The sequence below is a fragment of the Egretta garzetta genome, unplaced genomic scaffold, assembly GCF_000687185.1.
Source record: "Egretta garzetta isolate BGI_Z169 unplaced genomic scaffold, ASM68718v1 scaffold779, whole genome shotgun sequence".
Taxonomy (NCBI): domain Eukaryota; kingdom Metazoa; phylum Chordata; class Aves; order Pelecaniformes; family Ardeidae; genus Egretta; species Egretta garzetta.
In genome coordinates, this window is record NW_009260792.1 from 665,953 (window position 1) to 692,799 (window position 26,847).

The 26,847-nt window shown below is 39.9% G+C and overlaps 2 protein-coding genes across 4 annotated transcripts in view; one reads left to right on the top strand and one right to left on the bottom strand.

Annotated features, from left to right (window-relative positions):
- Positions 1-238: 238 nt before the first annotated feature.
- WBP4 (WW domain binding protein 4) lies at positions 239-16,752 on the top strand. Its single transcript, XM_035902101.1, has 10 exons — positions 239-381; positions 2,880-3,021; positions 4,492-4,554; positions 4,653-4,776; positions 5,584-5,814; positions 6,695-6,750; positions 9,845-9,911; positions 11,899-12,059; positions 13,100-13,326; positions 15,769-16,752. Exons 1-10 carry the CDS (start codon positions 239-241, stop codon positions 15,974-15,976), a joined length of 1,422 nt encoding a protein of 473 aa, XP_035757994.1. The 3' UTR covers positions 15,977-16,752.
- A 7,249-nt stretch (positions 16,753-24,001) lies between these two features.
- MTRF1 (mitochondrial translation release factor 1) overlaps positions 24,002-26,847 on the bottom strand; it is a 13,497-nt gene continuing 10,651 nt past the window's right edge. Inside the window, exons 9-10 of one of the 3 annotated variants that reach the window (XM_035902104.1) lie at positions 25,538-25,636; positions 24,002-24,233 (exon numbers count right to left, since the gene is read on the bottom strand). In XM_035902104.1, coding sequence (XP_035757997.1) covers positions 24,111-24,233; positions 25,538-25,636 — 222 coding nt within the window. In that variant the 3' untranslated portion in view covers positions 24,002-24,110. The remainder of the gene's footprint in view (positions 24,234-25,537; positions 25,637-26,847) is intronic. The other 2 variants (XM_009646713.2, XM_035902105.1) reach the window with 2 other exon arrangements.

Genomic DNA, 26,847 nt, shown 5'->3' on the forward strand with positions numbered 1-26,847 from the left:
AAAGTTTACAGCGGTTTGTCCAGAAGTTGCCCAGTGCCCATCTGTATCGGCGCCGCTCTGTTCCCCACGTGCCCATTCGCAGGTTGCCAGGCTGACTTGTTCAGCCACCTCTGGAAAGCCAGGCTCTGAGCAGACTTTGGCAGAACCCTTCCCAGGGGGTAGAGCTTCACAGTAAAACTTGCACACCTCTCGGGGTCCGTGTCACTGAGCTCCTGTTTGGATAGCCACACCTGCGTAAATGTGTACGGTGCTGAACCTCAACCCTGCAAGCCTAGACAAGCCAGACTTGATGCACCCTGGACCATCTCTTGGTTGTAGTGAAAGGAAGAAAGATTGTGGTGGTGGTGATGGCAAGCTGGTCAGCTTTCTGGTCCTTAGCAGGTTGGCCCAGCTGTAAAATAACAATGTTTCCCTTGATTTGTAGACAATTCAAGTATAAAAGACCTCTGTACCACTTCAACAGTATCTACTATCAAGCCTGTACTTGGCAGATTAATAAAATAATCACATACTTAAATATTGTCACCAATCTGGATTAATTTTCAGGCTTGTGACCAGATCCTATGAAGCACTTGTAGCATCTCACTGAAATGAAGTCTCGCTTCAGTTGCTCCTTTCTGAACGCTCCTCTGGTTTGCTCTCACCACAGCACCGTCGGTGCTTTGCAGGCTCCATCATTGTTGCAATGGCAGATGTTATTCGGTGGATATTTCAGCTGGGCTTGGTCTTTTTATGAGTGCTATGAAGCCAAGTGGAAAATCTTTAAGAGAATTACTCAACATCTAACATTCCTCATACTCATAAGCCACAGAATTGGGACCATCATTTACCAGACTAACTTCATTAATTGTGAAACACAGGATTTAAGGTTCCCAGGATACCAGGTCTTCTGCACAGAGTATCATTTACATTCGTTTTATATGTAACAACAGAGCGCCAGCTCCAATCTTTATCAAAACCAATAGGAGATGAAGACAAAAGGCTTCCGTTGTCAAGACCTGGATTTGTACTGAAGCCCCAGGTGTGCCCTCAGGTTCTCCAGCACAATTACTCTATGTGCTAGAGTAGCTACAGTGGCTTGCAACAGATGTGATGTCCGGTAATGTTTAGGAAAGAAATGGTGGAAAATATAGCTGTGAAAATGCAGCTCATCACACAGGTGTTGCACGGGTCTTGACTTTTGGTGGGTGCAGCTGTACAGTCTTAGTTTTAGCACTTACACTTGATTCTGTTGAAGAGAAAGAGCCAGACCCATTAGGTTAAACTCGGAAATACGCAGATGTTCTTGCACCTCCGAAACATGCAGTGAGGCTCTTGTGCAATTTTTTTATGTGTTTTCTGACAGAATTGGTCCGTTGCCTTAGGAAGGTTAACCCAGCTCTTAGCTGGAAATTTATCTTGGATGATGTTGAAGGATTTAGAGTCAATTTAGGAGCTATAGCTCAAAAAGGAAAAAGGGCCTCGAGGTATTTCTGAGCTCTGAATTTCTCCCTCCCACTCTGCTGGTTTTCCAGCCGGAGTGCTCGATTTCCCAGGCTTTGGCCCTAGTACATTTTGATATATAAATTTCAAAAGCCTTTTAATTAAATGTGTGACTGAGTAATCATCCAGTTTTAAAGTACACCATTTAGGGATGAGCGGATTTCTGTTTAAATCAGGGGAAGCCCAGCTGCTTCTTTCTAGCTTTCCAGAAAATTGCCTGAAAAGCTGCGCGTTGCTAACACAGTGTAGCTTATAGGTTGATATATTTTTGCAGAGCATATCCTTTGTATTTACACTTCTACATAACCGTAGCCTCTTAGAAATTGTATTTTCACCTTAAGCACTGGAAGGAGAGCCTTTGTTGATACCTGCTTAAATTATAAGAGTTGAGTTGATCAGGTCTGTTTCTGTTACGGAAGATCTGCTCGCACGTATCACGAGGTTTGAGGGTGCTATTGCTGTGCATGGAAGAAGTTTTGTTTTTATCGAATAAAAACGTCAGGAAGTATTTTCCTTGAACTCTGTACATTGATCTTCAGACAGAAGGCAAAGATTCATTTTTCGGACTGATCTTTTTTAATGTTCTCGGCGTAATCTTGAATTCTTTTTATTGTCACCCCTCTTTCTTTTTCATTTTAACTTAAAAACATAGACGGAATGTGTTCTGTTGAAACAAAACATTGCATCTGTTGCTGCAAGCCAACGAGAAATGGAATTATTTCTGCACAAGCATCATCTGTCATTACAAAGCAGTTTTTGGTGAAGAAACAGCTATTGGAGGGGTTGTTTGGTTTATTGTTAAATACTTTTATGTACTAACTTTTGAGCTCTGAAGAGTTTTCCCCAAGTTTCCTCACACATACGCAACTTACCTAAATTGCATGGTTCAGAAATACATTTTTACACTGAAACATCGAAACAATTGACTGCTGCGTCTGTGACCTCACGGGTCAGGATCTGTTCTAGGATTCCCCGCAGTAGCTCACGCTGTCCAGAACTGCACCTTTGTGTTGCTAAGCTCACTGTGTACAGTATCCAAAGTAGACTTTGACATTAAATCTGAAGTTTTACACTCAGAAACATTTATTGTGTGCACTTTATGAAAAATAGTGCAAGTTGCACTTTTCTGACAGTTCTGATTTCAGTTAGGATATCTATAGAACTGCTTGCTTATCTCTGGCTTGCTTTGTCTTGTATTTCTGGTTCTTACAGCATCACTTCCATTGTAAAAATTTTGCAGTCTTGGGGAGTCAGATGGGCACAATCCCAATACTGAATGTGCTTTATGGGACACAGTAGTCAATATAGCTACTCTTGCTTGTTCCCCATACTTCGCTTAAAAAAAAAAACACTTAGCACTCAGATCACTCTAAGACAACTAAATTTCGTTTCTGAAGCTATATATATATTAAAACCTGTGGCTTTGATTGTTGTTTCAGATTATACATCTTTTTTTCTCTCCCCAGGGCCGATTACTGGAAATCTCAGCCAAAAAAATTCTGCGATTACTGCAAGTGCTGGATAGCAGACAACAGGCCTGTACGATGGTCTACCCTACTATGTCAATGATTCTGAAATACTAGGCGTTTGAATTACAGGCTTTTAACATCACTTTTGATACTAATCTCTTAATGCATGAAATTTGTGGTTTAAAAATACTTTTGTTATACTTGTCATATTTAAAATATATTATGTGAGAGCCAGATACTGCATAGAAGATGGTGTGTGCTGCTCTACTTGACAGTACAGATAAGAACTGAAATATCTGACCCTGCTTTTTCTTCAGGTTCTGTAACTTACTGGAAACTTTGTCTGTGCCTGTTCCTAGCCTTAAAATGCAAGTAGAAAGCAAAACCTGGTATATGTGCCGTTTATATCTGGTAGGCCTGGTACAGCCAGCGCTCTAAGCATTTAAACCAGGTTTCTTGCATTTCACACAGCCCACAGAAACGTTACTGGGTTACAGAAGGGTGTTTCTGACTTGCAGATGCCTTTTGCAGACTACTAGACCCATTGGTTTCTCACTTAGAAATTAAGTTTTGCATTCCTGACTCGATGCCAGGGGTACTCCTGTAGCTGAGCTTCATCTGGCTTACAGTTAGATACCTGCAGTTCAGAATGACGGGTGTGAGCTCACTGGTTTAGGCTGCTTCTTGTAGTCAGTGAAGAGAAATGCAAGTGGGGGATTTGAGTAACTTACAAAGTCTGTCTTTAAATGAGATGAATCATCCGCTGGATGTGCATCCTCTGCACATCAGTTTGTGCAAAGAAATCCTAGGGTTGCTGGGTCAGGCCTAGGCACCTAACATTTGAACATCTGAATGAGCTCAGATAGTTCTTGTGAGAACCACATGAGGACTTCCACCATTTTACCTGTAGAGCTTCTGAACCCCTTCCAGTTCCTATCGGCTTCAGTCTTTCTGGCAGCTTTTCGGCTTGCAGACTGTTCTGTTGTTCTTAGTTACCAAACTCTTCCACCTTGCCTTCTCTCTCTCTCTCAGATTTGTGGACCTGCAGACTAGTTTAAATTCATGGGATATTTGTGGAACATAGCATAATCTAATTAAGGACCGTAGCTAATATTTGGAACTCTAAATGAGCCGTATGGTTTCTAAAAGTTCGCATGAAATCAGAGAGGGTGAAAAAAAAAAATCAAGGGGTGATACCTGGAAGGATAGCATGGACAGGGAGCCCAGATTCCCTGTTATTGTGTGCTGAACAGTATTATTTGAAACATTTTAAATCTTATAAATACAGACTATGAAATTTTATGATACCATTTTGGAGTGTTACTGATTTTTCATAATTTCTATGTTGAGTGTTTCTCAGTGTTCCTGAATTCCTACAGCCATTTCTATAGCTATAGTGTTTGCTGTAAGTGTTTTCAGAACAGGTTACATTTAGGCTTGTTCAACTAAGTTTCGTCTAACTAAAATTTAACTAACTAAAGTTAACTCAATTAAAATTGTATAATATATGTTATTTTTCTTGTTTTTTCTCACTTTTAAGAGCATTGAGTTTCATGAAAGAGGGAAGAATCATAAAGAAAATGTGGCAAAAAGAATTAGTGAGGTAACTCAAATATCTTATTTGCACAAATACTTATTTTTAATCTCTTTCATTATCAGAGTTGTTTAATTTATTCTCGTGGGGTTTTTGTTTGCTTTTAGATTAAAAAGAAAAGCTTGGAAAAAGCAAAAGAAGAAGAAAACATGTCAAAAGAATTTGCAGCAATGGAGGAGGCTGCAATGAAAGCATATCAAGAGGATTTGAAAAGGCTTGGAATTAAGCCAGGTATTTCATATAGCTGCCAAAGGACTAAAAACAGAATTGGAAGAATACTGAATAGGAATTTTTTTCCCTAAATTAGGTTTTAGGAACATGAGAGGAGGCCTCCAGGACTGTGTTTGCTCATTTCAAAAAAAAAAAACCAAAGAAGTATGTAAATTGCCAGTAGTAGAAGTTGCAGTACGGGATGTTTTTAGCTATGGTGTTCTCTAGTCCATGGAACAATCCAATTTGGAGTAGAAAAATTCAACAATGTGATAACAAAAAATAGGCTGTAGTTGGTGCTTTAAATCAGCAGTGCCGCTTCCCTTAGTTAATTTTATGTTTCACTTTTGCCAGTTAGAGACAAAAGTACCTACTGAGTAGGAGAGGTTGGGTTCCCACTGGTGTCAAACAGTGGAGATGAGAATCTCCTACTCAGCTTGCGGTTCCGCAAGTACCTTTGTTTTGTCCATGCAAAGATGTATTATTCTTTAAAAAAAGTTTGTAGTTTCAAGTTCCTGTAGAAGCTATCTTTTTCATAACTCTTTCAGGTTTTTTGTTGTCGTTGTTTAGCTAGAGCTCATTGGTCCTCATGGTTTTTCTCTTTATGTTACTCATCTTTTGATATTTGCACTTTCTTATGACACTATAGTATTGCTACAATACACAATTCTTTGAATATAATCTTTTACATTTACCTGCTATCAGTGTAATACTAATGAGTGAAAGTACTCATAAGAATAACATTTCCCATTTGGTATTGCTAAAGAGTGACTAATATTTAAGCTCAGATCATTACTCTTTTTAAAAGAGGGTATTATTTTCTTTAAGATGAGGTAGGTCCCAGTTCGACACAGAGTAAAACACAGAGTGACACAGCAGAAACTAAAGGAAAGAAGGAAAAGAAAGAGAAGAAGGAAAAGAAGGAAAAGAAAGAGAAGAAGGAAAAGAAAAAAAAGACATCTCAGGACACCTCAGTGCCACCAAAAAGTGAAACGAAGGAGTGGGTGCAAGGACTTTCTCCTGAAGGCTATACATATTACTACAACACAAAAACAGGAGGTAAAAAACAGTGAGGAGCAAATGCAGATACAGTTATTTAATATAAATGGGAAAAGACTACCTGCATTTCTTTACTCTTCTGCTCTCTCAGTAGTAAGCTGATTATTAAAACATAAACAATTAGGTGGAGATTTGATATTTAGCATTCAAGGCTTAGGCATCCTGAACTTCAGACTGGTTTTGCTGTTCGTTAATAATGGGAGAATGCAGTAATTCCACAGTTTCTGGAAATGTTTAACCTTTCAGAGGTTAAGTATACAAGATAGCTGTCTTCTTCCTAAAGAAGCATTCTTATCCAGAATGTGAAATAAATTTGTGCCCAAGTAAATGACAGCAGTTATGGGTTGCTGTCTGATTCTTTCTTTCCACATTTAAAGGATTTATCTGACTGACTTCTGATGAGGACCTATGTGTTATGATCTACTTTAGAGCATAAAAGCAACCCTCTTTAAGGAGATTGTTACAAACTGTTTCTTATAAATTTAAGGATTGACTGTAGTATTTACTGTAGTCTTTCCTCATACAAGATAACTTCCAGAAGGTAAAAGTCCTATGTGTTTCATTTTCTCTGGCCTATGCTACCATTTAAAAAACAAACACATTTTTTGTACCAAAATTCCAGTATCTCTGTATGAGCCATGGTTTAATAGAGTCTGGAAGGTGGCTAGTCCCAGTAAAGCCAGCTGTAATGATGATACTTTGGTTTTGTTCATACCATAGTTTGATCAAGGATGATTTATATCCCAGTGAGGTGTATCTTTATTACTTGTTTGTGTGTGTGCACACATCAGTGCCATGCCCTTTAGATCTGTTTTTTTCTAAATATTATTAAACATAAACAGGATTGAATGATGGGTGAAATATGTTTTTGTTTTTTAAGAATCACAGTGGGAGAAACCTAAAGGATTCCAAGGCAACTCTCAAAATTCGCAAACGGTAATCAAGTATTGTTATTCATACTTTTCTTTGTCCTTGTAAACATTTACCAGAAATAAGCTTGGCAATTTGCAAGTCTTCTGACTGCAGAAGATAAATTGTTTGCTCTTAGTAAACTTAGCAAAATATAATTTGAATATATTGAATGGTTTATGATATACTTGATGAAAACTGAAATTTTGCTATACAAATCTTTCTTGGCTAATTTGTTTGTCAAGGGAAGAGAAGTGATAGTGGTGGTTGTGTTTTTACAGAATACGCTTTTTTGATGCTTCAGCCCGTAAAATTGAAAGCTTTAGGGAAATTCTGAATAAATTCTGTTCAAACTTCTATGAAATGAAATGTAATTACAAAAATTAAAATGTACACATTTGAAAGAATTAATACTTCTTTATCTTAGAAAACATTGAGATTGCGTTCTCAGTAAAAAAAAAAGAGGGCCTATTTTTTGTGTTTGCTTTAGGATACGGTTATGTGATAATTTGTCTTTTTCATGGATTTCTTATGGTCATGGAACCTATGTGCAAGCAACCTTTAAGAATATTACTTTATTTTCCTTATTTAAGGCAGTGGAAAACTTGCAGAATAGTCCAAAGACAGAAAGATTTCATATTAGTAATGGGCTTTTCCATGATACTTACCATTCCAGGATTTTTGTGCTTTACAACATTAAAAATAGGATTTTTACAACACTCCTGTAATGTTATGTTTCCCCATTTTCAAGACAGGTGTCATAGGTACAGTACAATTTAAAGTCAGTGTTATTTGCAAATGTTGGATTTTATGTTAGTGATCAAAAAAACCTGGCTTTTTAAGAGTGCTTGATGTTCTGTAGCTATATAATGTCGCATCTGAGAAGGTAGCCTGTGCTTGGTAGTGGGTTACTTACAGTCAGAGGAGAAAATGGTTATAATTCTGTAATTTTTAGGCAATTGAATCAATTCACAAAATGTAGATGAAGTTTTGTCTGTATTCCATCTCTTGTTAAGGCAGTGGTTTATCTCAGAAAAGCAAGCTTTTTTCCAGCCAGTGTTCGTTCCCAAGAGACCACACGCTTTGTGTCAGAGCTGCCCATCACATGCTCCTCTGCCTTTCTGATTCCTTCATCCTGTGGTTTTGCACAACTTGTTAACCACCACTTCAACTTTATCTTTTCAGTCAAGGCGTAGCTTTGTGATGTTTGTAAGCCAGTCTTACTGTAGCCTTTCACTGAAAGAGGTGCTCCTCTGACTAATCTTGTATGGTCCTTGGTGCATATTTGCCCTGACAGTGAACTAGTTCAAGGAGTGGAGACATCAGAGTTTAGTTTAGTGCTTTGCAGGTTTGTGTCCTTGCATCAGCTCTCTGGGTAATCAGAGAAATGCCGGTGTGGGGAGAGCATGTGGAGGAGAGAAGGAGTTCCCTTCTTGGCAACAATTTGAAGTTAGCTCATCTCAGCTATATCATAAGCACACACCTTCAGCCTTGGATATCTCTCTAATGCCACATGGCTGTATTTTGCCATTCCTCCCTCACCCTTCTTGGTGACTTTGTGGTGTCTTGAGTTATTTTCGCTATTGCTAAAAACAACCATTTGATTGCTCCCTTATTTAGTCTGAGCTAAAGAGACTGGGCACATTCCAGATCTCTAACAAGGACTCACACTGCCCAGAAATTAAAAGGGCATGCTTGCAATATGTAGTGCAAGTGAGATTCACAGGCCCTCCTTGTTTTACAGCAAGTTAGCTTGCTGCCCAGACTTTGTAAGAGGTGGAGAGAACAGAGTAATGAGAAGGTGTGTTGAAGACTACATACAACTTCAGTTAGCTTGACATCATGCATGCTAGCGTTTATGTAGTAGGATACTCAGTGTGCATAATGTCAAATATCTGCTGAAAACCTCTAAGAACCAGGTCTAAAATATTCAGGATCTGACTAACGAAAAGGACATGTTGTACTTAAGGCTAGTCTTTTGTCCTCTTTCTACTTACATAAAATAAGTTTACCTTTTGCTGCTTTTGTCTAAACTAGCACGCTGAAACTTTTGAGAGCAAAACATTGAGGAAACTTGCTCGCCGAAGGCTTTCTTGCTTTTTGCCTGCTCTGAACCTACTGATACAATTTTTCTGTTTCATGTATAGCTTTCTACAGCACAGGTGTGAGACCTTTAACTCCTGATTTTGTTGTGGTTTTTTAAAACCACGAAGTTTTAATAGAGCATTAAGCAAACACATAGGGGTGTGTGTGCAGAAGCCTCTCTAGGGGTGTGTGTGCATATGTGTACACAAAGAGACAATTATTAATGCAAAAGTCATGTATGGTGAAGCTGTGTAGAAGTTCTGCCCAGTAGAGGGGAATGGGCAGTATTAGCGCTTAAGGAGCAATGAAGCAGTGTATGTGTAAGTGTTGATGACAAGGAAGACAAGTCATGTGATAATCAGCTGTGGCTGATTATGCAAAACATCTTTATTTTAATTACACATCCACAAAGACATACCAGCAACAGCTGCCACATTTCATGCATATTTATTAATTAGTAGGGAAAAACAGAGCTTTGTTGAAATCGGTGCTTTATTAAATAAGTAAATAAATGGAAAAGGTGAAGATCTATTTTGGAATAAATTTGGGAAGTTTTGGTTTTGTTTGCATGTGTTTAATTCGTGATAGTATTTATTGGTACTATTTTTCTATAGCCCTCACAAACCCCTGAGTCTTCCAGAAATTTTTTCTTGGTCTCTACTTAAGACAATGACAAAAACAGGAAAGGTCAACTTCAGGTGTGAAGACTTTTGAAAATAAAAACCATGTAAGATAATGGCCTTTATGGCTTTGATCATAATTTGAACTGTACGGCAAACTGTATAGTAATACAGCCTCATACTAATTTTCCACTATTTGAAAAAATTGTCTATGTGCATTTGCAGTACTTTTAAGTTAAGCGATTCAATCTCATTTGAGTCAAACGGAATACTTTCTAACAACTTTAGGGGTTGAAGATTTAAAACAGTAAAATTATCATGAGCAAAAAATACTCAAGGGTTGAATAGTCTTATAAGCAATACTTTGGCTGATCCTTAAAACTCTTTTTTAATTAGCTCCTGTATCTTTTTCTCAGACAGCAGAGTGGGTAGAAGGCGTCACTGAAGATGGTCATACTTATTACTATAACACACAAACAGGAGGTAAGGAGAGCTTGTTTATCAGTTAAGCTCTGTTTTAGAAGAGGGGAGTTTTCAGAGCATCATTTTATTCTGCAAATAACTGCATTTTAAGGCCATTACTAAGTTTTATATTTTTTAAGCTGTTAACTTAGTTGAAATATATTTGTTCCTTAAGTCAGTGCTGGTTTTATAGATGTATTGTCAGTGTGTATGCATTTGTGCTTTGTAGGGTTTTTTAGACATTCAACTTAAAACTCTAAAATATGGGTTCTTCTTTTCTACATATATATTGAAATTGTGGTTTGGAAACCAGAAAGGGGCAGGATTTTTTTTTTGACAGGTATGTAGGACTGAATAAGAATCTCCTAAACTTTTCCTGTCGCTGACATAGCATTGATAAGAGAGTCCAGAATCTTACCTTCTACTTCTCCCCATTTTTTTCTCTACACAGGGAACTTTGTGGTAACTCCCCCAGAACAGGCATCTGTTTTCTAAATCTGTTTGAGTCATTTTAAGGTCAATGATGCCTCTCTGGAGAGCAAGTAATTTTATGCTGGATATGAGTTTTCCTTCTGCTTTTGGGTATGAAGTGGTGTTCCTGACGATACCAAGAATAGAAAAAAAACCCACAAAACCTTTCGGTTTTTCAGCATGCCACTCCCTTGCACAAATGATTTGTGATTTTTTTCTTTTGAAAGGGAAATGAGACACTGGTTATTTTTAAACATTGCCTTCTGAGTTCAGATACCTTTTATACCTTTGGTCATATTGATTTTTAAAGTTCTTCGTGGACACATGACACTCATGAAGAATGTCTTTGTAATCATCATATTTGGTAAAATTTTGGCTTGTGAGACTTTAAAGCGATCCCTTTTATAGCTGCGAGTATCTTGGAAATGCTTGAAAATTACTTGTCAGTTCTGTTAACACTAACCCCATCCTCTGAAGACAAGACAAACTGTTAACCAGGGGGACTGATTGTAGTGTCTCTTCTGAAGCACGTAAGTAAGAGGCCAGTGCCTCTAGGCTTAGCTCCTGCTACAAGTCATACTTTGGGAGGCTGCACCTTACTCCACTGGCGGTATGTGACACCTAGGAAAGTGAACTTCCTCAGTTACTGGTCTAAAGCTACATGACAGCGGTACCCTTAAGGGACTGTTTTGTTCATTCAGAGCCACTCATGGCCAGTTTCTTACACCTTTACTTCTTCAAGAAATATCTAGCAGCATGCCTGTTAAATGTTGTTTTCAGATAGGGATTTCTTTGGAACTAGGTAAAATAATTGGAAAAATAGTGGTTGTATTACATTTGAAAGCTTAAATAAAATTATAGATTGAAAATTAGTGTACTTTTGCCTAATTGTTACTAAAAGTAGTTTTAAGACCATTGAGTCAACTTTTATTTAAATATTTCCCCTCAATATATTTGCTGGAATACTACCTTCTTCTTTTCAAATGAGGTCATATCCTGTAGATACTTTCATGTCTTTTCAAAATAATGTTTGTATTTCCTTGTTTACTTGATAGCTCTTTAATTAGAGACCTGATGTTACTGAGCCAAATAGCACAGGAAAGGGGTTTGTCTGCCCAGAGAGCTGAGGCTCACAGTGTTTTTTACTTTATGCTGTCTTTGTAGTCAATGGACAACTCAAATCAGATAGACACCTCTAGAGGGCCATTTGTCTGTCCTGTGTTAGGATGAGAGGGACCGCAGTCTTGATGACCACAGTTCGCCGTGCATGCTGTTTTTCTTAAGCACTAATTACAACAAGCTTTATCAACAGTGAACTCAGCTGTCACGACAGTATCTCTGCTGAGAAGTGAAAAGTTCTCTTTCTGATTATGTTTATTAGAAAAAAACATTACGAACAAAGGCAAAAGCCTTGTGCTAAACTATTTGCTGTATTTTTGCATAAGGCAGCGTGGCTTCTGAAAGGTAATGTTGTCAAAGCAATAACAGATCAGAATTAGAAACATAAATAATGTGGTTGTTCAAATATCTTGGACAGTATCCACATGGGAGAAACCAGCTGGTTTTGTTTCATCTTCAAATGAGAAGAGTCCACGGGACAAGCGTTCTGGAGACCTTGCAGAAACAGATTCCAAAGCATCGGAGTCAGACTCAGAAGACAGTGAAAATGAAGCACAGAGTTCAGAAAGAAAATTCAAGGTAAGTTCTCTCTTCAGATTTTTTTTACATACAGTATTAATTTTCTAGCATAAGATGATTTATCTTTTATCTCTTTTGATAGGCTGTACTTGCTGTAATGTGGTTAAACCATCTGAAAGTAGAAGTTTGCACTTGTTTGAACAGTAAAATGAATCTTTATTCAATTATTTGGCCCATTTGTGGCAGTCTTCTAGAATAGAAAGCATGATCTTTCCTTCAGCCCACCAGAAGTAGATTGAATTCCGCAAGAAATGTGATAGTCCCTGAGAAAGGTTGCCGTCATCTCTCTGAAATAATCCACAAAATTATTTGGATTTCAGTGTGAGGATATGACTTCTGTTCTTCATTGGTAAATGTGACTGCCAAGAGACCTTCAAGGAATGCCTTTGACTGAAAATGACATGGTTGTAGTTTCCTTATTAATTGAGAAAAACATTGGCAGCACGTAGTACAAAACCTGTATCAATTATATATTTTTGTCTTCAGATTTAAAACTTAAGATAAAGGGTGTGATTGTGGCTCTGGTTGGGTCAGATGTTTTTTCTGAAACTGGTAGTTCAGAACAGGCAGAGACAGTTTAAAATGTGTTCATGGACAGGTGTTAATTCTAAAATACATATTTTTGTATCGCTGTGCATCAATATAAACTACTGCTGATATTAGCTGTAAAGTGTGCTTATCTGCATGCAGAGAAAGCTGTATGTGAATTTTTGCTTCTTTTTTTAAATGTGCTAAGCTTTGTTTTTAAGTAAGTTTGTATTGGCTGCTCCTTGCTAACTTTAGCCTTGATAGATGGGATTTTCCAGCTTTAACTTTTTCTTTTTGTAACATGTAAGATTTTTTTTTTTTAAACTCTGTATGTGATGAAAGCCTCAGGGAGAGAAATTTAAGGATTTTATTACAGTATGAGTTTATTGTTTCAAGTTACTCTTGGTTGAAAAGTATGAATAGCAGACAATAGCAAATAAAAGATGTAAAATAAAGCTACATTGTGTTTTTATTTAGGCGTTTTTGCTTAAGGTGGGTTTTTTCCTCTTTAGAGGAAAGGAGATAATGGTGAAGAATCAGAGGAAGGGAAAAAATCTCCCAAAGCTAAAAAGTTAAGTCCTTATGGGAGATGGCGAGAAGTTAAGCCAGAAGAAACTGTTGATAAAGAGAAGAGTTTGTCATCTTCCCAAGAAACCTCCAGTGATGCACCTAACAAGACCAACCCTTATGGAAAATGGAAAGCAATTACGGAGGAAGAAGAAGAAGAAGAAGAACCAAGGTGAGTTATTTTCATAATACTTGTTTCCAGAATACTTGTTTTCAGACCTGTAGCTTTTTCTTTTGAATTCTGGCAGAATTCGCACAGCAGTGATTGGAAACGTAGCCCAAATGCAATTCTTTCCGCAGTGATTATTTTAAGTAATAGCTCTCCATGGTGGATAGTGGTGGTATTTTGCTTTTAGTGTAGATGTTCACCAAAGTAAATGAAAGTGATTTAAAGGATCATTGTCATCCATCACTTTTCTCGGAGGCTGAGTATCAACTATTTAAATGTAGTTACTCTAAGCTTATGTTCCTTAACATCATTTTCTTCAACAGTCTGGTTCAGCTGCTTCAGGAGCTCTTGTGACTGTTTTTTCAACTGCTTCCAGCCTTGGAACAGCATAGGCAGCTTTCTCAGGGCCTCTGGCTTCCAGGCTAAATTCTGTTTCTTTCTCATGAGAAATTAATTGGGCTAACTCTGCCTGGAGCTCAAGATCTGTCATGATCTTCTAGGGCCAGCAGCAACCTGGTCTTGATTGTACTGGGTTAGCATTGCTTTGAATGCCCTCCTTGTGGGATCAATAGTTGCTGACATAATGAATATGCTTTTTTAGACTCCAGGCAATTTCTACCTAAGCCCGGTATGTTTGGCTTAGTTACTTCCACAAGCAGTGAATTATTTCTCACTTTGTGGTGTTGTACTGACTCTTAACTGTTCACTTGAAGGACGCAGCCTGAAAGACACTTCAGATTTTTTGTCTTACTTTCACTTAGTATTGCAGTAAAAGACTTCTGGTTGAATTACTTTTCTTGTTCCCTAATTTCAAAACAAAGTTAAGCAAAACCAAACCAAAATCCACTAGAACCTCTCCTGCTGTCACTATGGGTAAGTCCTGGAGGCTTTTATAATGTGGTGGGAGACACTTTCTGTAATGATTTAAATAAGATGAAAGACAAAACATGTGTAATCTAGTTACGCCAATTTTAAATCTGGAAGCTATCTTCTCTCCCATGTCCAACCAATGTACTGCAGATGTTTTCATGACATGCATGTGATCAGGAGGGGTTTTTTTGTTTTGTTTTACTGCATAATGCCAAGATGGCTCATTTTCTTGCAAAGCACGCTGTCTTTTATGGCCAATTTCTTGTTAGGGGGGTCCTCTAGGAGTCTGTAAAAATTAGGTTTGGGGGAATGAAATCCATCCTTTCCCTCATACTGACCCCATTCTCCAGCATTTTAGTTCTAAGTTATTCAGCAGATACAGTTTTGACACTATCTGAACTAAATTAAGCACTGATACACTTCCTTGGAGGTGATAATGTCACTTGATCAGTTCACGTAACACCTCCTGTATTGGACCAGTTAACCACTCCTTGCCTCCAGGGCTGATAAATCCTTTCAGGTTTTTGGAAAGCACTGGCCAATAAAAAGTGCTTCCAGCTACTGAACCTTATATATCAGTCCGTACATTAACACACAGGCTTGATACATACACATGTGTAAATGAGACAAATGCAGTTGTTCATTATTTAAGTTGAGACTAGGCACTGTGCCAACCACTTTCAGGAAATTTACATTTTAGGGACACTGCAACAGTCGCATTTTTTTGACTTGCAGTCATTCTCACGGCTCTTTTTTGGGTGCTTGAGCTGATCCATGTCTTCCTTGAAGCACAGGACCTGAAACTAGGTATGGTACACGAGCTGATGTCAGACTGACACTCAGTAGTACTGAAAGATTTCTTCTACGGATTGGTCAGGAATACAATGCCTATTTCTTTGCAGTAGTGTTATGCTGGTGTGATTCCTGATGGATTTGTGATTAAATCATTTTCTGCGAACTGTTCGGTTGTTCTCCATTGTATGTTTGTGCCACAGGTTATTGTTTTAAAACTCAGTGTTTTACTGTTGACCACCTAAAACCAATTGGTCATTTTTAAACCATGTCTTTGATTTGTTGAGATCAGTATTCACTGTGATTCTATCCTCCAAAGTGCTTCGCCCAACTTGGGGTCATTGGCTGATTTTGTAAGGCTGTTCTCTGTGCTGTCATGCAGACCCTCAAGGGTGGACACCTGCAAAAAACTACTCAGTAGTGTTTTGGCAGTGAACCATTACTAATTACTCACTGACTACTGTCTTTCAACATTCTTAGATTTACACACATGCAGCCCTGTTGTCTTTTACAGTACTACTTACACGGTGAGTGCTTGGACCATGGTGTAAACTCTGTAGAGAATGAGATCTTAGGTTTTTACTTTTCATACCAGCCCGCATAGAAGAAACAAAGAACATGGGGGTTTTATTTTCTTAATCCCTGTCATAAAGATGATCTTGGCTAGAAGACTGCATCTAGCATAAAGCTGCTTTGACAATTAAATGTGGATGTTACTGTCTGTAGTACACCGTGTTTTTTCTATGTAGATTAACCCTTTTATGTTTTCCTCTCTTCTCCCAGTGAAAAAGTGGACCTGGAGCTTCCTAGTACAGAGAGTGACAGTCTACCACCTCCAGTGCTAGAGGTTCCAGAAGATGCGACAGTGATATTTAAGGAGAAGACAGTCACGTCCCTTGGAGACCTGACAGAAGGGGTGCCAACATTTAAAAAGAGGAAATTTGAAAATGGAAAATCTAGAAACTTAAGACAAAGACTAAGTGATCAGTAATACTTAACAAATCATTTTAGATTCTGTTTAAGCTGGAGTGAATCAAAAGTTTAATATTTTAAACAGGCTTTTATAAAGAAAATGTTGGATAGAAATTAAGGATTTATAGGTATTAAAACATACGTGAGTTGTAAGTTTTTTTATTTTATTTTGATGTGATTGATTTTGGAATGGAAGTTTGTGTTATATTACTTATGCAATATTGTAAATACGTTTATTTTTTAGTTTAACCATGCCATCTTAAGTTTGATGTGCTCTACATATGCTGTTTTAAATACAGGTTTTTTACTCCTTTTCTAAGTAAGGGAGAATGTAGTAATCCTTAATCTGGCAAAAATGGTGCAGACCTTTTATTTTTACAGTGGAACTGGATCCATGGCACGTACCAGAGAGTAAAATCATCCCCCAGGATTGTTTATGTGGAGTAGTTTCCCAACTAATGAGTAAAAATATTGTGCTTACTAACCTTTGGCTAATCGCTTGCAAAAGAGTAGGTGGTGAGAGTGCCAACATTTTAAATAGATTGTTTGAAAGCTCTTTTTAGAGGAGTTAGCCATATCAGTGCCGCTTATTTCAAATAACGTTCTGAAAGAAATTATTTATGTGCATGCATGATAAATCTATTAAACCTCTGCCGAAGATTTAAACCTATTGAATCTTAAACTTTAGTAACAGCACCAGAGCCACCCCCATTGCAGTAGATATTTCTGTGGTGTCTTCCTGTTGTATTTTGCTTTATTATTGCCTCTACTTGAATTTTTCTTTCTTTTTACCCATCAAGTTTTCTTTTCTTTTGGTCTTGTTTTCCTTTGGGAAAAAATATTCCAAAGACCTGGCCTTGCTACAGCATAACAGCACCCTTTTTGAGGCTGATGGGTTTTGTCTGTTGATAAAAGGAGTGTGTTGAATAGTTGCAGTGTTCGCTAAGCTGAGAGGGGCGAAGTGTATTGAAGCTTCATCATTCTCAGTACCGTAGAAGAGGAAAACAAAAGATGGATAAGTAGAGCTGATGGCTGTACTCTCCAAGATGGTTTGGACATCTTAAGGATAGCAGGTTTGATTTCTTCACTTGGTGGGATTGATCGTCAAGATTCATTGCCTGCAAAAGAATACAGCTATGCTCATTGCTTCTCTAGGTATCAGGCAGTGGACCATAAAGGTTCAAGTTGTGAATCCATTAAAAAAATCTGTCTCTATTTCTAAAGCTCACAGTGTTTTGTTCAGGAGAGTCTCAGTCAAGAGCAGAGAGTGCAGTTAAGACAGTTGTCAGAGTCCAGCTACAGCAAAACAGAGTTGATAACTGCTGAGCTTGAACTTCATTGAAAAAATAACTGCTAACCCGTCAGATCAGTGAGGTGAGAAATCTAGTTTATCATGTATTACAAAGGAAGTATTACAAAGGAAGTCCTTTTTTTCTATTCTGTGACATTTTCTCTGTGTGTAGAAGAGGATTATGTATTGTATTTAATGTCATGTGTTTCTTTGGCTTCATCAGGCTTGCTGTATTTCTTCTGATGTTTGTTTTGAGAAATCTGAAAGCTTCCTGTAATATCTAGCCCTGGATTCTCATTTAGAGATGCAGGATGAGTGCTGGGTGCTCTCACAGTCATACATGCAGGAATGTACACATGTACTCCACATGAAAGACCTCATATGCAAGGCTAGAACAGAAATGTTCTGTCTGCCAAGGAGAGGCTGTCAGGTTTCTTAAAAAGCAGATTTTTCAGGTTTTGTTCTTGCTCATTGTTGAACATTACTCCAGCAGCTAGGAGCCTGCTCTAACTTGAAGCCCCCATGTGTTTGCGACCAGCTCACACTCGTTTCCTCCCAACTAACACAAGTGTTGCCCTTCAGCTAAGCAGCTTTTCTTCCTCCTGAACCCATCACATCTTCTGTGAATCACATAAAGCGTCCTTGTGCGACAGGACCTTCTGTGCTCCACCAGCACTTCTCTTCATCCATTCCAGCCTGAGTTCGCCCAGGCTCTCTGTTCAAGGAAGATTAAGGCCAGGCATGATGTCACTAATACTTCCTTAGCATGTTGGAAATAACTTTTGATACATCCCTAAACCACATTGGCCTTTCACATGACTGCATCATGCTGTCTGCCGTGGGTGCCCTGTGACTTTCCAGGCCAAGCAGCTCTTCCTGCTCCTTTGCCATTGCCAACTGCTGAGTTAACAGCTGATCATGCTTTCCTTTTGAGCACAATTTTTTTTTCTTACAAATTTGTTTTCTGCTGGTATACTCCTGCTTCTGTTACTGCAAGCCTAAAGTATATTCATTTATTTATGATCTCTGTGAAATTATTTTATCATGTGCTAGTACTGTTTTATACAGCAGCACAGGTTATTTTGTAGGCTCCGCTTTTAATATCCTCTGAGGAGGACATCTTTCCTCTTTCAGTGAGCGCATCTTTCCTTAAAAATGTTTTGTCACACTGAAATGGTCATAGGCAGTGATTTAAGATACCTGTAATTAAATTGCTCAAGCAGATGTTTAAAACCATCTGAAAGTGGAAGTGTTCAAAACTTGTTTCCTTGAGGAGCTGCTCTTAGGTGTAATATGAACCAAAGATCTTTGTCAAGTACTGTGTTTAACAGGCAAACCAAAACAAGCATTTACATTAGGAAAAAAGATTAAATGTTTTCTTTGTTCACTTTGCTAGTAAAGTTAAATACCATACACTTGCTTTTGCTGATGCGACTTCTAAAGCCTGCATTTCACAGAGAAACACGGCGCTTTGCTCCCCACTACCTCTGAAAGTCAGTTTGAGGAGAGACCAGTTTATTCTTTGTCCTTAAGTCTAAATTGTAATAAGGGCCAGTTGAATCAAATTCGATGTATCCAAAGCCACTGTTTAATTTTGCACCATGCTGTCATTCGACTTCCTTATTGTGTATCTAAACCAAATATTTTCTCTTTGATACAAAAATACCATCTTGTGTGAAATTTACGGCAGACACTGCTTTTCCAGGACATCTGTTCTGCGCAGATCTCTCTCCCTTCTGCGCTATCTCCCTGCAAAATCTTCTGCCTTTGGAATTTGCTGTAGGAATCCCCTAGGTATTACCACAGTTACGCTCCTTGTCTGCTAATCCTTCATTGGGCTGCGTTGGCTTTTGACAAAGGAGTGTTCCTTCTGCTGTTTCAGAAGAGCAGTGTTTTCAGAAGCAGTGTTTTGTTTTCTGACCGATCCATTTTCTATCACGCAGCATGTTTTTATCTGCCTGCCTGCTTTTATTTCAAGCTCCTTGAGGGAGGACTGCAATCCTGGGTTTTATAGGCTGTCACAGACGTGATTAGCAACAGGAGGAGGAGAGTTGGAGAGAAAGGGGGAGTCATTGCAGTTTCTGATGGTGATTTCTTCTGTGTGATTTCGAGCGAGTCAATTCACTGCTCTGTGTTTTTGTTTCCTTGCCTCATCTTTCACCTGTCTTGTCTGTTTAGAAAGAGCTTCACACTACGGGATGCTTATCTTTGGCGTGCCTGCTTTTACAGCAGGGCCTGCCTGAAGTTGGTGATGCTTTTTGAAGCAAACATATTGCATATACTAAAAAAGATTTTGTTGGGCATTTGTTATGCCAGGAGCTGTGCAGAGATCTGCTCGATTTGACCCAAGTTATAGAATAATCCTTGTTCCTGTTTAGGCTAAGCCAAATTTTAACCCTTCACTTGGGAATTTGTAGATTGAAATCCAGACTTTTCCAATAGGATCAAGTTTGCTTTTTGATTGACCCTCATAGAGAAAATCTGTGCTGCAGCATCATCCAAACCCAGTATTCAGATTTAGAAGGTGGGAGGGCTGGTCATGACATGGATCTGGGTTAAATTCAGTAACTTGTGCAAGTATAAAAGCATTTCTCCTTCCCCCCACCCCAGATGTTCTTTCCATGCATATTTTGGCATCTCAGAAAGGGAGTAAAAAACTATGTCACACTGCTTGGTTTCCTTGATTTGCTTTTTGAGTTGCGCCTCCCCTTTTTAGTGCTTTCCTTACTATCAGTGTCTTCCTCAAACCATCTTCCTCCATCATTCCTATATATGCAAATCTACTTAGCACTGCTGTGCCGTGTTTCTGGGGTCCACCTTCACCTTATCCCCCACCCTATCGAGATCTTCTGAGAGCTTCACCTTGCCTGATATGGGCCGCCGTGTCTCCAGATCCCAACTTAGGCTGAGCGCTTCTGCTGCCTGTTTGCGTCACGCCCTGAAGAAGTGCAACCTTACCTATTTTCAAACAACGTGCGAGCTATTTCAAGACCGACTACGCCACATGCTCTTTCGGTTTTCTTGATCACTCGTTCTCCTGAGACAGATTTCATTCCATTCCTCCTACAGCGTTGGCAGCCCTTCAATCCTTCCGCTTGTTGGTACAAAAGCTGTCTGTGTACCTTCCGCTATCTGCCGCAGCAACCCCTCGGTTCCGTTTCGTCAGCCATATCTCTTCAGTCTCTCCTGTATCTACCTCTTCAGTCCTCTTACCTTCTACCTGCTAAATTATTTAACTTAGAAATCGTGTTAACCGTCTGTGTGACTAACAAAGCTAGCTTTGTGAGGCGCTTCGGGGTATAGCTTGAATAAAAGTTTCTGTACAAAGCAAAAAGTGTTGCAAATAATAAGCTGGATTTGCCCGAGAGGATTGCCAGAGAATGTCAGCAAACGCAGATTTGATTTTTACTGCTAAAAGCAGAAATAGCCTATGTTAAAGACCAGCAGACAGCGTTCTGCAGCCCACAGGCTAAAAAGAGTAGATTTTAATGGCTTAACTGAGGATACGGTGAAGAACAGCGGGGCGATTGAAAAGCGCTTGGCTTAATTTATAAGTATTCTCTGCAAAGTTAACCTGCTGGTTTCTCTTTAACGGCTTCTCCGTTGCAATTACAAAATATTGCAAGCTCTTGAAGTGGAGTTTATAGGAACATACCAAATAAAGCTTTCATTTGAACAAGCTGTGTTACTGTTGTTCATCTGTTCAAGGGGTTTAGGGCAACCCAAGAGATTTATGGGTGCATGTTCTGTTAAAAACGGGGCCCAGGGTAAATATAAACCAAAATAGGTGTGTCGTTTTTCCTGCTAGTGGCTTCACCGCTGAAAATCGGGGCTGCTTGTAGGAACTGAAAAGCTCACGTTCTGGGTGTTCCATCCTGAAAATGCCTCAGAGGTGGCATCATTACACCCCATATCCCACCCCCACTCCCAAAAGGACAAGCGCCAGCCCATGGCCAAACCCCACCACAATCTCTCAGCTCTTACATCCCGCAGAAGGACTGTGGTGGAAGAACTTGGAATAAAATCCAGCTTCAAATGGCATTTTGTAATGTAGGAGAAAACAGCTTTAGATAATGTTTTGTCAATGAGGAGAAGCAAATATATCTGCTTTTAGTAAAACAAGAGCCTGGTGGGCAGCGCCTCCAGTAGAAGCCCCCTTCTGCTCTGTATCAAAGTCTCTCTCGTAACTGAGTGTAGCTGTATCTTGCTTTCATATACAGTAATGAGTAATACATGCAATTCATGAGTAATTGTAGGATAAGCTTAATGAGACAAAGATCCTTCAGAATGCCCTGGAACAGGCCGGGAGGAGGGATTTAGCTGCTACATTTCAACGCCTGCACTGGGGACATCTAAAATCAAGGGCAGCTGCCATCTGCTTTCCCCTTTCTCACCACTCCGCGCCATCAATGACAAAGAAGGGCTACAGAAAATTAATTAACTTCGTTGCAAGGTCCTGCAGTCAAAACATGACCAGCTGTCTCCCAGTAACATCAGCGAGGCGCAATTTTTAAAAATGTTTCAATATTTTTACACAGTAAATAACTTCACAGGCATTAAGGGAGCCTAGAAGTACAATCCAATTACTCAAAAGGTGTACTTTGTAAGAAAGAAGTTTCTAAGATTTTTCAGGATATATAATTAAATAAATTGGCTTGCATCACAAAAGCGAGCACGCTAATGGGATAAGCAGGCTAACTGGATACTCTTCTATCACAGCAGATCGTAGTCGCCATCGCCAGTCCGGCAGCACGGCACAAGTAGAAGCTGATTTACCTCTTCGTGGAGCTCTTTTTTTCTCTGAACTGCTTACTGCAAGTAGTCAAAGTTTCAATGTGCAAATGACTAAGTCATGTGGTAACATGTTTCCTGGTCGACTAACAGAGCTACAGATTTAAAAAACAAGACAAAACAAAACAAAAAAAAACCTCCAACAACCAAAACCCAAAAGCTTTTGTAATTGAAGTGCAGGAATCAAGTCAAAAATTGTCCGACAAATCTTGCTGATAAGAATGTGCAAACGCACAGAAGAACTGGAAAATAATTCCAGTATTGAGAAACTGAGTACGCTTTTCCTGCTTTCTTCCTGGAACAAAGTCTGTCTGTCTTAATATAGCTGAATAGAGTTAAAACTGCTGTTTGTCATACATACAGTAGTAAAAACTATGCTGTTTAGAAGAACTCAGCATTGGAGTAATTCTTTTTCTTAAAATAACCGACGTTTTCTCAGTCCTGTATCATTCATGATTACAAAACAAATGTGTAAATATAAATCAATGACAAGGCCCGTTCCAATGCTTGACAACACTTTCGGTGAAGAAATTTTTCCCAGTGTCCAACCTAAACCTCCCCTGGCACAACCTGAGGCCGTTTTCCCTCATCCTATCGTCCATTACCAGGGAGAAGAGGCCAACCCCCACCTCCCTACAGCCTCCTGTCAGGCAGTTGTAGAGGGCGATAAGGTCTCCCCTCAGCCTCCTCTTCTCCAGGCTGAACAACACCAGTTCCCTCAGCTGCTCCTCGTAAGCCTTGTGCTCCAGACCCCCCACCAGCTTGGTTGCTCTCCTCTGGACACGTTCCAGCAATGCAACATCTTTCTTGTAGTGAGGGGCCCAAAACTGAACACAGTATTCGAGGTGCAGTCCCCAGCACCGAGTCCAGGGGCTCGCTCACTTCCCTGGCCCTGCTGGCCACGCTATTCCTGATACAAGCCAGGATGCTGTTGGCCTTCTTGGCCACCTGGGCACACTGCTGGCTCATACTCAGCCGGCTGTCAACCAGTACCCCCAGGTCTTTTTCTGCCAGGCAGCTTTCCAGCCACGCTTCCCCAAGCCTGTAGCATTGCATGGGGTTGTTGTGACCCAAGTGCAGGACCCAGCACTTGGCCTTGTTGAACCTCATACAGTTGGCCTCGGCCCATCAATGGACTTGCCAACACAGGGGTGCCTGTCAGCACACTGCACAGCCTGCACTTAGGTGAAAACATGAACGCAAGTCCTAGTAAGGCTAAGTGTGTTCTGTAGGTATCTGGATTGCCCTCAGAGATGGGCATGCGTTCCCAAAGACGTCAAGGCAGAAACTCAATTCCAGAGCTACCCAATTTGCTAAAATGTATCTACGCTATGAACTCGTTTTCTTTGCCAGGAAGCAGGAGCTGCCTGTTATCACTGTTAAACTCCTTCCAGGATCTCATCAACTTAATCTGAAAGGAGAACGTGTACTTTTTCACTCCACTGCAGCATCTGGTCCAGACCCACCCTAAGCTGACCCAAGAACAGCTGGAAGGAAGCTGACAGGCTTCTCTCTTAAGATTCTGGCCCCTTGCCCGAGATTGCTCCCTTGGCTTTTGTATATTTGCTCAAAAAAGAAAAAAGTGTCATAATACAGAGCTATTTTTAAGGGACTACATTTAGGAAGCTCGCCCAATCAATGGATAAAAATAAGCAGTATTCGTGAGGCCAGATTCCAGACTATGTCTGGGGAGCTTAGGTTCTTTCACCTGGGGAGGAACATCTCCCACCCCCAAAACAAAACATGCACCATCTGATATTTCTTCTGCTCCATCACCACAATTCTATATCTTTCCAGCTGCAATATGGCCAAGAGAAGGACTGGCTTAACAAAGCCATGCTGCCAAGACAGGAGGTATGTGCAGTACTCCAAGTACTCCAGTACTCCAAGCTTGTTCTTTTCTGCTATGGCTGCTGTAATAAATTCAACCCATTTGCACCAAAATGTAAAAGAGAGTAGTGTCACACACTGAAAAACAGAGGCATAGATTTTAATCAATCTATCGTCTAACAAATGCATCCATTTTATCTCGCTACTGAACACATTTATGCTTTAACTCTACACAAGGTCTTCAGCAGCCTCCTCCTTCTAAAGCCTGCAAATTTTCGAGATACTCGGTGACGGCCTCTATCTCTGCAAACTCCAGTAGTCTGTTGATTAACTTATCCAGTGCTTCTTTCCCACTTAGAATTTCCTATGGAAGAAATAACAACAGACAAAAGTGTTACTGAATGTACATCAGCATTATTCTGAAACGCTGACTACTCAAACAAGGAGCTCCTGGAATGCGCCTTGCCTGGAGTCTTCATGGCTCCCCCGTGTGAGCTCAACATGGCCTGGTACACGGCAGCGGGACTTCGGCTGGCTGCCTCTGAAAACCCCATTGAATCTGGCAGCCACAAAAGGAGCTGCCGGTGCCTTCCTGCCATGCTTTCCTGTAACCCATGCATTTACACGAAAATCCCCTAGCAAGAACAATCAAGGGCTGAAGGATCTAATGCAAATACTGCTGCTCATGCCAAGAACTAGTTTGTTGGCAAGCGAAGCTTAATTAACTTTTGTTAGGTGGCTTACGGTTTCACTTTCACTCAAGAAAAGTAACAAGTTCCCAACACTAAGTAACTGAAAAGCTTGACTAGCAGAAGTCATTTTTATACAGTCATGGAACTTCTTCCCATTCTCCTCCACCAGGCTATTTGTGTATCTGTTCCCCACTCTGTTAAATACGAACCACTCCATATTCAGCATGCCCTCTGTTCTCTGAAGTTACCCAGGACGTCTCTAAGTACGGTTTGAGAAGTGTTGCTTCTGTGCAACAGCACTTAAGTAAACTGGATAACCTAAGCCAAAATAGTGAAGGGTCACCCTAAACTTTTTCCTAAAATTCAAAACATTTTCCATAAATTTAATACACAAAAATCTGTTTCCCTGCAGAAAAACAAATCAGTAAGACTCAAGCCATATGCAGAGATTCACTCAGAAATAAGATGTCGGGTAATCTTAAAATGAAAGCATTCAGATTCAGTTTCTTTTAACTGTGGCTTGCAAGGCAAATATAAAGAAAAGGTTTTCTCTTTCTTCAGCATTAAAGGGAGACGGAAAGACTTGGCTTAACTAAAAAAAAGTCCTTCTTGTCAGATTTTTCTTTTGGCTGTACTGAGCTTCAAGCATCTCAAATTTCACTTGTCCACTTTGGCCAAGGGACTTGAGGAGTTCACAAACAAGGACTACGCTCTTGATTATTTTTCACTTGTATAGTAGGAGAAAAATACACAGAGAAGCAGGCCAGTGAGTTACATCCTGTGCCAGTCATCTTTAATGCTACCCTACAGCCAGGCAAAAAAGAAAGTTTAAGCTTTCTAAATCTATGACTTTCTGTCAGAGCACAACTGGCTACCTGAGTTCCGATACATATTAAATAATTTTCACCAAGTTAATTTCTTCTTCTTATGGTACACATAAGTACCTAACTCTAAAACTTCCATAAGCAACCATTACCTTGATATTGCGTGCATCATATGAGATCCTGTGGTCAGTGACTCTGTCCTGGGTGAAGTTGTACGTACGAATTCTCTCTGACTGGGCTCTGGTACCCAACTGTAGTGAAGCAGCAAAACCCAAATTTTACTCTATTATGTTTCAAAAAAAGAAAAAATCAACTACTACTCTAAAACAGAATAAACTTTAATGGATCAGCCTGTTGCACCTGCAAACCTAGCAGTCACTGGCTTAGCAGATGGGGTTTTTTTTTAAATATTGTGGCATTACTAAACTGTATTATTTGTAATTCTGCATCACAGACCAAGTTTTAACATCCTCCAGTACACTTCTCTTCCAGCTCTGTAGCTGGAAGAATTATGTAACTCTTAAAAGTCATGTAAGGCAAGAGAGAGAGAATCATAGACGACTCATAGAATCATACAATGTTTTGGGTTGGAAGGGACCCCTAGAGGTCATCTAGCCCAACCCCCCTGCAGTGAGCAGGGACACCGCTAACTAGATCAAGTTGCTCAGAGCCCCATCCAACCTGGTCTTGAATGTTTCCAGAGATGGGGGCTCCACTACCTCTCTGGGCAACCTGTTCCAGTGTTTCACCACCCTCATTGTAAAGAATTTTTTCCTCATATCCAGTCTAAACCTACCCTGGTTTAGTTTAAAACCATTACCCTTTGTCCTGTTACAGCTGGCCCTACTAAAAAAACTTCTTGTTGCCAAGAAGGCCAATGGCATCCTTGGGGTGCATTAAAGAGGAGCGTGGCCAGCAGGTCGAGGGAGGTTATCCTCCCCCTCTACTCTGCCCTGGTGAGACCCCACCTGGAGTACTGTGTCCAGTTTTGGGCTCCCCGGTTCAAGAAAAATGAGGAACTCCTAGAGAGAGTCCAGAGGAGGGCAACAAAGATGATAAAGGGACTGGAGCATCTCCCCTGTGAGGAAAGGCTGAGAGAGTTGGGCTTGTTTAGCCTGAAGAAGAGAAGACTGAGAGGGGACCTCATCAATACATACAAATAACTTAAGGGTGGAAGTCACGAGGACAGAGCCAGACTCTTCTCAGTGGTGCCCAGCGACAGGACAAGGGGCAATGGGCACAAACTGAAACATAAGAGGTTTCAGCTGAATATGAGGAAAAACTTCTTTACTTTGAGGGTGACTGGAACAGGCTGCCCAGGGGGGTTGTGGATTCTCCTTCTCTGGAGATATTCAAAGCCCACCTGGACGAAGTCCTGTGTAACGTGCTCTAGGTGAACCTGCTTTAGCAAGAGGGTTGGACTAGATGATCTCCTGAGGTCCCTTCCAACCGTTGCCGTTCT

What these genes read in the sequence shown, in the direction of transcription:
- WBP4 (XM_035902101.1), top strand. Translation starts at nt 239, where the DNA reads ATGTGTACGGTGCTGAACCTCAACCCTGCAAGCCTAGACAAGCCAGAC. An exon ending in TGGCAAAAAGAATTAGTGAG is followed by an intron (nt 4,555 to 4,652) that starts GTAACTCAAATA and finishes GTTTGCTTTTAG; the next exon opens with ATTAAAAAGAAAAGCTTGGA. An exon ending in ACTCTCAAAATTCGCAAACG is followed by an intron (nt 6,751 to 9,844) that starts GTAATCAAGTAT and finishes TCTTTTTCTCAG; the next exon opens with ACAGCAGAGTGGGTAGAAGG.